The 12,523-nt window shown below is 42.1% G+C and overlaps 1 protein-coding gene across 3 annotated transcripts in view; it reads right to left on the bottom strand.

Annotated features, from left to right (window-relative positions):
- TMEM71 (transmembrane protein 71) overlaps positions 1-12,523 on the bottom strand; it is an 87,271-nt gene that overhangs the window by 27,109 nt on the left and 47,639 nt on the right. For all 3 annotated transcript variants that reach the window (XM_075316185.1, XM_075316187.1, XM_075316186.1), the window contains 2 exons: positions 5,026-5,235; positions 1,009-1,151 (listed from right to left, as the gene is read on the bottom strand). In XM_075316185.1, coding sequence (XP_075172300.1) covers positions 1,009-1,151; positions 5,026-5,235 — 353 coding nt within the window. The remainder of the gene's footprint in view (positions 1-1,008; positions 1,152-5,025; positions 5,236-12,523) is intronic.

Genomic DNA, 12,523 nt, shown 5'->3' with positions numbered 1-12,523 from the left:
AGTAGTAGTAGTACAAATAATAACAAAAAAACACAAAAAAAATCTTAAAAAATATAGTAATAATAATAATAATAAAAAACAAATAATGGAAAAAACCCAAACAATTATAAGAATAAAATAAGAATAAAATAATAACAATAGTAATAATAATAATAAAATAGAAATGATAAAATTAACAGCGATATAAAATAATAAAAATAATAATAGCAATGATACAAATAGTAATAATAATGATGATATTAATTATTATTATTATTATTATTATCCAACAAATAAAAAAACAAAAAAATTATAAAAATAAAATAATAATAAAGTAACAATGATATAAAATAATAACAATATAAAATATTTAAAAATAATAAAAGGAATGATACAAATAATAACAGCAACAAACAATAATAATAATAATAATAATAATAATAATATAGCAATGATAAAATGAATATCAATAAATAATAATAATGGCAATGATACAAATAATAATACTAATAATAATAATAATAATTATTATTATTATTATTATTATTATTAAGAACAAAAACACACAAAATTATAAGAATAAAATAAGAATAAAATAATATAAATAATAACAATAAAATAGCTGTGATAAAAATTAATAACAATATAAAATAATAAAGCTAACAATAATATAAATGATACAAACAATAACCATATTAATGATTATATTATTATTATTATTATAAAAACACAAAAACGTATAAAAATAATCATAATAAAATAATGATACAAAATAATAACAATATAAAACAATAAACATAATAATAGCAATGATACAAATAATAACAACAAAAATAATAATAATAATAATAATATAACTTTAATAAAATAAAAAAAATAATAAAAAAGAACTGAAAAATTAGAAGACTAAAAGAATAATAACAATGATAAAAATAAAAATAATAATTATAATATTAATAATAATAATAATATAGCAATAATAAAATAGTAACAACCAAAATCATCATCTTTATCATCCATCCATAGTACCTGAGCTGTAGATCTGCTCGACCACAAGAGGTTCGATGTCATTTAGGTCGTCATAATAGGAAGACTGCATGTCATCCGGGTATCCATGATTGGGAAGGTCTAGACGTCGTTGTACCAGGGGTCTTCGTCTTTTCCTAAAAATCCTACAAGGACGATACGAGAGAATTCATGCGGCAGATTTACTGCGGATTTTACCTGTAGATTTGATCCCAATTCATCATTTGTGTTTTCCTTTGAAGGGTTGCGTTTTTTTATATTAAATCGCCCCCAATGTGTTTTAAATGATACAATGTGCACTGCAGCACTAACATGGTGTATGGTGTACAAAAAAAAAATCCAGGTATTTATTTTCAAAAAAGACTTTATGTGCATAGGTGAATGCAGGACATACATGAAGTTTCAGTCATAGGGGCGGAGCTTTTGCTGGGATCAGTCATTGTCACTCAAGTTCAGCCATGATCCTGTTTTAACTTAGCCACGCCCCCAGCATTGTAATTGGTTACACCTCAGGTCCAGAGCTCAGCATTGGAGAAGTGGTTGTACAGGACCTGTGCGGATGTCATCATCATGTGACCCTAATGGATGGAGCACTGCAGAGCTCACAAGAGAGCAGCATGATATGGGGCAGAGCCCCTGAGTCTAGTCATGTGTGACATACTTGGCTGCTGGCTGTAAATCAGTGTTTTATCAGCAGGAGATTATCACTACAGGACTAGTTGTCTCATTCCATATAGTCCTCCTGCTTTATTCAATCCCACCTCCACCACTGATTGTGCATAGACAGAAATCTGCCAATGTACACAGAAAGCTGCCAATCCATGGTGTGGGTGGGGTTATACAGAGCTCAGTATTCAGAGAACTGTTAAATCTATTGCAGAGAAAACTGGGATTTTATCATAACTGCACAACGCAAAGTAACCGATTCCCTTTAAGAAATGTGGCTTTTTAGTACAGGATCCTAGAGGCCACTGTTTCCCTAATCAACCACTAACAATGCAGCCTCTGGAAGGCACAATATATCACAAAAGAGAGCACACCCCTCACATCTTTGTAAATATTTTAACATATCATTTCATGGGACAACACTGCAGATCTGACCCTGTGATACAATGTGCAGTGTCAGTGTGCATCTTCTATAACAGGGTATATTTGGTGCCCTCTAAATAATTCAACACACAGGCATTAACCCCTTCACCCCCGGGCAATGTTCCTTTCTTAGTTATTTTTTTTGTTTTTTGCTCCCCTTGTTCCGAGAGCCATAACTTTTTTATTTTTCCGTCAATCTTGCCATATGAGGGCTTGTTTTTTGTGGGATGAGCTGTACTTTTAAATGAAACCATGAGCTTTACCATATACTGTACTGGAAAATGGCAAAAAACTTCCAACTGCGGAAAAATTGCAAAAAAAGTGCAATTACATGATGGTTTTTGGGGTATTTTATTCACAGTGTTCACTATATAGTAATACTGATGTGTCACTGTGATGCCTCAGGTCGGTGCAAGTTTGTAGACACCAAACATGTATAGCTTTACTTTTAGCTAAGGGGTTAAAAAAAATTCAGAAGCTTATAAAAAAAAAGTGACGCACTTTTTGTGCCATTTTCTGGGAACGGTAACGTTCTCATTTTTCTGGATCTATGGCTCAGTGATGTCTTATTTTTTGCGTCTCGAGCTGACATTTTTAACGGTACCATTTTTGTGCAACTGCTACGTTTTGATCGCCTGTTATTGCATTTTGCGCAAAATTTGCAAAGACCAAAAAACGTAATTTTGTCGTTTGGAATTTTTTTGCCGCTACGCCGTTTACCGATCAGATTAATTGATTTTATATTTTGATGAATTGGGCATTTCTGAACGCGCCAATACCAAATACGTGTATATCGTTTTATTTTTTAACTGTTTAATTTTCAATGCTGCGAATGGGGGGTGATTTGAACTTTTAGTTTTTTTCAATTTTTTTTTAAACTTTTTTTTTTATTATTTTACTAGACCCTCTAGGGGACTATAAGGATCAGCAGTCTGAACGCTTATTCAGTTCTGTTAATAAGAGCTAAACAGCTCTGATGAGCAGAAATGAAGCGTTCCTCTTAGAGCCGCTGCTCTGTCGGATGTAACAGGAACTATGTCATGATAGCGACAGAAGTCATCACATGATTTGTCGCTACCATGGCTATGCTTCCTGTGATTGCATCCCGGGGCTTCCGATGACAGCTGGGTAAATCGATTTCCTCGCCCCGATCATTTAAATAGCGCTGTCACATTTTGACAGTGCACTCTAAGGGGTTAACAGGCGCAGGTGGATCGCAGATCCACCTGCGCCTGATAGCCGCACATGTCATGATTTAGGACGAATTGGTACGTTCCCGGTTGTGAAGGGATTAATGTCTAAGCTGTTGAAAACAAAAGTAAGTGCACCCCCAAGATAAAATAGTTAAGTTGTGCCCAAGAAGCCATTTTGCCTCCCTGGTGTCATGTGACTTATTACTGTTACAAGGTCTCTGGTGTGAATGGGGGGCAGGTGGGTTACATTCGGTGTCATCTCTCACACACTCTCTCATACTGGTCACTGGAGGCTCAATATGGCTCCTCCGGGCCAAGAGTTCTCTGAGGATCTGAAGAAAAGAATTGCTGCTCTACATAAAGATGGCTAAGGCTATAAGAAGATTGTCAGCACCCTGACACTGAGCTGCAGCACGGTGGCCAAGACCATACAGCGGTATAACAAGACAGGATCCACTCAGAACAGGCCTGGCAACGGTGGAGCACAGAAGTTGGTGCACGTGCTCAGCATAATATCCAGAAGTTGTCTTTTCAAAATAGCTGTATGAGTGCAGTCAGCATTGCTGCAGAGGTTACAGGGGTGGGTGGGTCTGCTTGTCAGTGCTCAGTCCATACGCCACACACTGCAGTGGTTACAGGGGTGAGGGGTCCGCCTGTCAGTGCTCAGACCATACACTGCATCACATTGCTCTGCATGGCTGTCATCCCAGAAGGAAGCCTTCTTCTGCACAAGAAAAACCTCAAACAGATTGCTGAACAGAAGCATAAGAAGGACATAGATCCATGTCCTGTGGTTTGATGAGACCAAGATAAACTTATTTGGTTCAGATGGTGTCAGCATGTGTGGCAGCAAATAGGTCAGGAGTACAAAGACAGGTGTGTCCTGCCTACAGTCAGGCATGGTGGAAGAAGGTTTATGGTTTGGGGCTTCATGAGTGCTGCCAGCTGTGGGGCGGGCTACAGTTCATTGAGGGAACAATGAATGCCAACATGTCCTGTGACATACTAAGCAGAGCATGACCTGCTCCCTTCATGCTCCAACATAACGACCCCAAACACCTCCAAAACGACCACTGCCTCGATAAAGAAACTGAGGGTAAAGGTGCTGGACGGGCCAAGCGTCTCCAGACCTTAACCCTATGGAGCATCTGTAGGACCTCCTCAAACAGAAGGCGGAGGAGTGCAAGGTCTCTAACATCCTCCAGCTCCGTGATGTTCTCATGGAGGATGGAAGAGGATCCAGCGGTTCCTGTGAAGCTCTAGTGACCTCTATGCCCAAGAGAGTTAAGGCAGTGCTTGGAGAAAGTGGTGGCGGCACAAAATAGTCACACTTTGATCACAAATTGGTCATTTTCATTTAGGGGTGTACTGACTTTTGCTGCCAGCGGTTTTGACATTAATGGCTGTGTGCCGAGTTATCTAGAGGACACCAAATTTACCCTGGTGTACTAGCTGCGCACTGACACTGTACATTGTATCACAGGGTCAGATCTGCAGTGATGTCCCATGAAAAGATATAATAAGATATTTCTAAAAGTGTGAGGGGTGTACTCACTTTTGTGGTATACTGGATGTTACGAAGTTACCTCTGCTACATCTATATATTAGCCTGAGGAGTAAGCTCTGCCCAGATCCAGACCATCTAGACAGAGCCCACCACCCCGGGCAGATGCCGCGGCCCACACTGTATAAGCTGAGGGTGGAGGGGCCCGGTTAGGACCTCGCTGCCGGCACTCACCTCACCATGTTCTCTTTGTAAGACACGGTACATTGTGTAGGGCTGAAGGATACGTTGCCCAGATCATCCCAGCACAAGCTGTCTTCATCACATAAGTAGTAGCCATTGGAGAGCAAGCGTAGACTGTGCCGGGAAGGACTCATATTAATTCCGGGGGGGATTGAGGAGCCGCTCTTGGGGGAGCCCATCTTTAGGTGCTCAGAATTTTCTCTGTAAGAAAAAAAGGCAAATGCCCAATGAATGTTGTATTCTATTACATATCTAATATATAAAGCTGAATGTGTGTATGTGTATGTATGTGTGTGTGTGTGTGTGTGTGTGTGTGTGTGTGTGTGTGTGTGTGTGTGTGTGTCCGGGATTGGCATCCGCACCGTCGCAGCTACAGCCACAAAATTTTGCACACTCACACGTCTGGACCCCAAGAGCGTAATAGGCTATGTTTTGAGGGGAAATTTTAACCCCGCTCTAACCTGCCTCCATTAAAGCGAATGGAGCTGGGAGCCACAGTGCAGCCAGAATTTCAGAAGAATGCGCAGCTACGCCCTTATATGGAATGTTGGCGTGTCACAATGCAGCCAGGGAAAGAGACAGACACAGACAGGGAAAGAGGCAGACACAAACAGGGTAAGAAACAGACAAAGACAGGGTAATAGACAGACACAAAGAGACAGACACAGACAAAGAGACTGACAGGGAAAGAGACAGACAGGGAAAGAGAGGGAAAGAGAGAGACAAGTTAAGAGACAGACACAGACAGGTAAAGAGACAGACACAGACAAAGAGACAGAGACAGACACAGGGAAACAGACAGACAGGGAAAGAGACAGACAGGGTAAGAGACAGACAAAGACAGGTAAAGAGACAGACAAAGAGACAGACACAGGGAAAGTGACAGAGGGAAAGAGACAGACAGGGAAAGTGACAGAGAGACAGAGACAGACAGGGAATGAGATAGGTAGACAGACAGGGAAAAGATTGAGACAGACGGAGAAAGAGACAGAGACAGTCAGAGACATACAGGGAAAGAGACAGACAGACAAAGAGATAGAGAGATATAAAGAGGGGGAGACAGACAGAGAATGGGAGAGAAACAGAGAGACAGTTACTATCCCGGGCAGCGCCGGGTGCTGGACTCCGAGAGCGTCACAGGCTATGTTGTGAGGCGAAATTTTAACCCCGCGCGTTCCAATTTACCAAACAATTTGGTCCCTATCTACATAATGGGGAAAAAGTGAAAAGAAAAGTGTATCCGCACCGTCGTATTTACAATCACAAAATTTTGCACAGACACCTCATGTGACCCAGGGAACGTCGTAGACTATGTTTTGACAGGAAAATTTAACCCCGCGCTTTACAGTTACTCTCCAAAAAACATGCCTCCAATAAAGTAAATGGAGCCTGGAACTACAGGTTATTAGTAGGAGCTGTGATTGGTTGCTATAGGAGCAAAAGACATTCATAGTATAAGAAGCTTATATGTGAGGTAATAAGATGTCGGTGGGGAGACAGGTAGAGAGAGACAGACAGAGACAAACGGTGAAAGAGACAGACAGAGAAAGACCTGGAAAGAGACAGACCTAAAAAGAGACAGACTTGGAAAGAGACAGATGGGGAAAGAGACAGACCTGGAAAGAGGCAGACGGAGCACATTACTTGGCCAATTTAGTTAAATCTGTGTGGAATATCTGTGGTGTTGAAATATATGTTGTGAAATGCTTCTATTAGCTTAGTTTTTGCCTTTTAATAATTACATTTATATCTATTTGTGTTGTGGTGTTTGTGTGCAGAATACATTTTTGTTAATACATTCTATTTTGTTAACAGCAGTTATTAACCCGGGCGAAGCCGGGCAGTACAGCTAATATATATTCACCACCACCACCCACTTCTGGGGCACTCAGCCATCTCGCTTTCCCTTCTCTATAGGTTATATCATATATACACTGTGTGCAGAATTATTAGGCAAGTTGTATTTTAGAGGATTTTTTTATTATTGATCAACAACTATGTCCTCAATCAGCCCAAAAGACTCATAAATATCAAAGCTTAATATTTTTGGCAGTTGGAGGGGTTTTTTAGATTTGGCTATTTTAGGAGATCTGTTTGTGCAGGTGACTGTTACTGTGCAGAATTATTAGGCAACTTAATAAAAACCAAATCTATTCCCATCTCACTTGTTTATTTTCACCAGGTAAACCAATATAACTGCACAAAATTTATAAATAAACATTTCAAAAACAAAACCCAAAAAATGAGTGACCAATATAGCCCCCTTTCTTTCTGATGACACTCAGCAGCCGACCATCCATAGATTCTGCCATTGCTTGATCTGTTTACGATCAACATTGCATGCAGCAGCCACCGCAGCCTCCAGACACTGTTCCCAGAGGTGGACTGTTTTCCCTCCCTGAAGATCTCACATTTTATGATGGACCACATGTTCTCTATGGGGTTCAGATCAGGTGAACAAGGGGGCCATGTCATTATTTTTTCATCTTTTAGACCTTTACTGGCCAGCCATGCTGTGGAGTAGTTGGATGCATGTGATGGAGCATTGTCCTGTATGAAAATCATGTTTGTCTTGAACGATAGCGACTTCTTCCTGTACCACTGCTTGAAGAAGTTGTCTTCTAGAAACTGGCAGTAGGTCTGGGAGTTGAGCGTCACTCCATCCTCAACCCGAAAAGGTCCCACAAGTTGATCTTTGATGATCCCAGCCCATACCAGTCCCCACCTCCACCTTGCTGGCGTCTGAGTTGGAGTGGAGTTCTCTGCCCTTTACTGATCCAGCATTGGGCCCATCGATCTGGCCCATCAAGAGTCACTCTCATTTCATCAGTCCATAAAACCTTTGAAAATCAGTCTAAAGGCCCCGTCACACGCTACAATATATCTAATGATATGTCGTCGGCATCGTTAGAGATGTCGTAGCGTGTGACACCTCCGAACGACTGTTACCTGTTACTGTTACACAGCCACCTGTCCAGACATTATTGACAATGTGCGGAAGTATTAAGATTTACTTTCACTGAGACTATATAGCTGAGCCTGAGCACTGAAAACAAACCCATACCATTATTCCTCCTCCCTCAAATGTTACCCACCTGATTACATTGTGCCAGCTGTAATCGTCTCCAGGCATTTGCCAAACCCAGACTCATCCATCAAATGGCAGATAGAGAAATGTGATCCACCACTACATAGAACATGCTTCCTCCAGAGTAGAATGGTGGAAGCTTTATACCACGCCATCTGAAGCTTGGCATTGTGCTTGGTGATGTACGACTGCATGCAGCTGCTCGGCCATGAAGCTTCTGGAGGGCTGCTATGCTGGAGGGATGCTAGGGAGAGGCAGCATCCAGAGCACACGAATTCTGCAGTCGGCAAAGTTTCAGAATGGAGCTTTTCAGCTGCGCTCTGAAGCGGCATGCAGACAAAACGCTGCGGTGCAGAGCGCACACACGTGGGCACATTGCGTTATACTGATGATGATTCTGTTGCTGTATTCATGTACTGCTCATGTTATTCTTCCATATTCCTGTGCTGATTGTGGTTAAGGTGTAGTGTTCATGTATTGATGGTGATCTTGGTGCTTGTGTTCTTGTACTAATGGTGGTGTGTTCATGTATTGATGATGGTTCAGGTGCGGTATTCAATGGTTCTGTTTTATTCAAGTACTGATAGAGGTTCTGATCATAGAGTAATGTAAATGTAATAATCCTTAATTTGTCAGACTTGACACAGCTAAACAAGTGTTTAATTAAATTAGCCCATACATACTAGATAACTGTTGTATAATGATCGTTCAGCTGACAGCTATCTCTCCAGACTTTTTTCATACCCAGCAGTGCTCGCTCTGCTGGGCACTCCTGTGTCCCGTATGATAGAGATGCTTTCACATCTCTCTGGTGTTGCTTATCTCTAAAGGGGTCTTTACACGCTACAATATCGTTAATGTTTAATCGTCGGGGTCACGTGGTTAGTGATGCACATCCAGTCGTCATTAACGATATTGCAGCGTGTGACACTGACCAGCGACCTTAAGCGACCTCAAAAATGGTGAAAATCGTTCACCATGGAGAGGTCGTCCCAAAACCAAAAATCGGTAAGGGTTGTTTATCGATGTGGTTCGTCGCTCCTGCGGCAGCACACATCGCTATGTGTGACACCGCAGGAGCGAGGAACTTCTCCTTACCTGCCGCCGGCCGCAATGCGGAAGGAAGAAGGTGGGCGGGATGTTACGTCCCTCTCATCTCCACCTCTCCGCTTTGATTGGCCGGCCGCTTAGTGACGTCGCGGTGACGTCGCTGTGATGCCGAACGTCCCTCCCCCTTGAGGGAGGGATTGTTCGGCAGTCACAGCGACGTCGCCGACCAGGTAAGTGCGTGTGACGCTGCCGTAGCGATAATGTTCGCTGCGGCAGTGATCACACGAAATCGCATGCACGACGGGGGCGGGTGCTTTTGCGTACGATATCGCTAGCAATTGCTAGCGATATCGTAGCGTGTAAAGCCCGCTTTAGAGTACAAAAGGATGTGAAGTCCAAAATCAGACATGCCACACACTTTTCTCCCACCGGCAATTATCTCTCAGGGGCCCAAAATACACATTAGTGTGATGGCCAAACCCATCAAAATCAAGGAGTTCAGCCAACATTAATCTAATTTGTATGGGAGGTTTAAGTACTATGTAAAGGATATGGGCACTTTTCGTGTAACTTACCCATAGGGTGCATGACTATTCAATGTGACTAGGGCAGCATGAATGACAAATATAGCCCTGTATATAGTGTTTAGTAAATATCCACTGTATATACACAAATACATTGTATGTACTCTGCGAGCAAAAGGGTAACAATGTTTTGCACTTTTGCCTTTCAGGTTCCATATCTCACCATCCACTACAGCTTTGAGCGTGAGACGACCTTCATTTTATAGACAATCATCTTGGCTTCTCATACATAAATGGGACTTGTAGCTATTTAGCATATGATTAGTTATGCAGATTCGTGTCAGGTCACTGTATTTTTTTTATTATTTTGTTAGTATTTTGTAAATCCACCTTTGTCTTTCCCCCCTCCTGAATTCTTCTGGGCTGTCCATCAGATTCAAACATGTCTCCACCGAAATCTGATCCCAGATCTCTTCTCCATGTTCCCAGTGTTGGTGTATACTGGTCAGGTCTCTTCTCCACGTTCCCAGTGTTGGTGTATACTGGTCAGGTCTCTTCTCCACATTCCCAGTGTTGGTGTATACTGGTCAGGTCTCTTCTGCACGTTCCCAGTGTTGGTGTATACTGGTCAGGTCTCTTCTGCACGCTCCCAGTGTTGGTGTATACTGGTCAGGTCTCTTCTCCACATTCCCAGTGTTGGTGTATACTGGTCAGGTCTCTTCTCCACATTCCCAGTGTTGGTGTATACTGGTCAGGTCTCTTCTGCACGTTCCCAGTGTTGGTGTATACTGGTCAGGTCTCTTCTGCACGCTCCCAGTGTTGGTGTATACTGGTCAGGTCTCTTCTCCACATTCCCAGTGTTGGTGTATACTGGTCAGGTCTCTTCTCCACGTTCTTAGTGTTGGTATATACTGGTCAGGTCTCTTCTCCACATTCCCAGTGTTGGTGTATACTGGTCAGGTCTCTTCTCTACGTTCCCAGTGTTGGTGTATACTGGTCAGGTCTCTTCTCCACGTTCCCAGTGTTGGTGTATACTGGTCAGGTCTCTTCTCGATGTTCCCAGTGTTGGTGTATACTGGTCAGGTCTCTTCTCCACGTTCCCAGTGTTGGTGTATACTGGTCAGGTCTCTTCTCCACGTTCCCAGTGTTGGTGTATACTGGTCAGGTCTCTTCTCCACGTTCCCAGTGTTGGTGTATACTGGTCAGGTCTCTTCTCCACGTTCCCAGTGTTGGTGTATACTGGTCAGGTCTCTTCTCCACGTTCCCAGTGTTGGTGTATACTGGTCAGGTCTCTTCTCCACGTTCCCAGTGTTGGTGTATACTAGTCGATCACTTGGAGATCTATACAGCTTTTCTTCTCCCATAAGTGTTGTAGTTGGTTGAGGTCTGGAGACTGTAGGGATAATCCAGCTCCTCTACTTCATTGTCATTGATCCATTTCTTCCCTAATCTCGCCACATACTTCGGGTCGTTGTCCTGCTGGAACACTATGTCGTCCTGTTCATACCCATAGTACTCGAGTGTATGAAGTAACTCATCTTGTAGGTTCCTCACATATAGCTCAGCATTGAGACCTCCATCCATCCTGGTCAAGTATCCAACACCTTTGGGTAAGAAAACCCCCCATATCGTCAGGCTTCCTCCACCGATCTTGACAGTTCCTTCAGTTTCTCGATCCGTTAGCCCCTTTTTCCCTTGTTTAATCCAGACCCATTTCCCCCATCAGAGCCTCGTCTATTAACTTTCTTCTCATTGCTCCAAATCATCCGTTTCCAATCTTCCACTTTTTGTACTTTTTTTGCAGACTTGAGCCGACGCTTCTTATAATGATATTGAAGTTGCGGCTTCTTCTCCTTTTTTTCGGGCCACCATTCCAGACTTGTGTAATGTGTGTCACCCGGTGCTTGCATGGACGTCTGTGATATCACTATTATGGAGCAGACGAGCCGCCTCCACTGCCGGGTGTCTTCAGAACTGATAGACCTTGTGATGAGCGACTTGTTGACTCCATATTTTGCCTGGACGTCACCTCTTGGCTTCTGAATGGATGGATGGACTTCATTTCTTATTCTTCCACCTGTCATGGCCTCACTGATGCAGTTTGGCAATTTTCTTGGCTGAGAGACTGCTATCGATGAGCTGGATAATGATGTTTCTCTTTTCTTATGAAATCTTCATTTCTGCTCTTTGATTCAATCCAGTGACCTTTCCCTTGGGAATTAACCTAATAACACACTGAGCTATTAGGGAATGTGAGAACAGGTTGTGATTTGTAGTATACAGGGAGAAAAAGATTTTTCGACCACCAGGAGCAAAACAGTAACAATGCAGAGACATGAAAGGAATCTGTATAACTAATCATATGCTAAGTAGTTGTAAGTCACATTTATGTATGAGATAGCCAAGATGATTGTCTATAAAATGAAGGTCGTCTCACGCTCAAAGCTGTAGAGGATGGTGAGATATGGAGACTGAAAGTCACAAGTTCAGAACATTGCCACGCTATTGCTCACCAGTGTATTTAGCCAACACAGGTGTAAAATAATTGGGGCAGTTTTTGAGAACCTTTCAATACGTTTTAAGAATTTAGAAATGGAAAAACAATTTGAAAAACATATTTTACATAACACTGGGCGTATTAGACACGTTTCCTTACTCCACCTCCTATGTGTGCCGACATCAATTGCACAAGGTACGGCGGCTATAAGCAGTGTCAGACTGGGGCAGCAATTTGTATCCTTGACCCTGAGGGCCCACTGATCAACTACATGCAAATATTACATTCACAAATCTACCTATGCTTCTATATAATAATATACTTGGTAAT

Source organism: Anomaloglossus baeobatrachus, chromosome 6 (genome assembly GCF_048569485.1).
Source record: "Anomaloglossus baeobatrachus isolate aAnoBae1 chromosome 6, aAnoBae1.hap1, whole genome shotgun sequence".
Classification (NCBI taxonomy): Eukaryota; Metazoa; Chordata; class Amphibia; order Anura; family Aromobatidae; genus Anomaloglossus; species Anomaloglossus baeobatrachus.
This window is presented reverse-complemented; position numbering and strand designations above follow the sequence as displayed.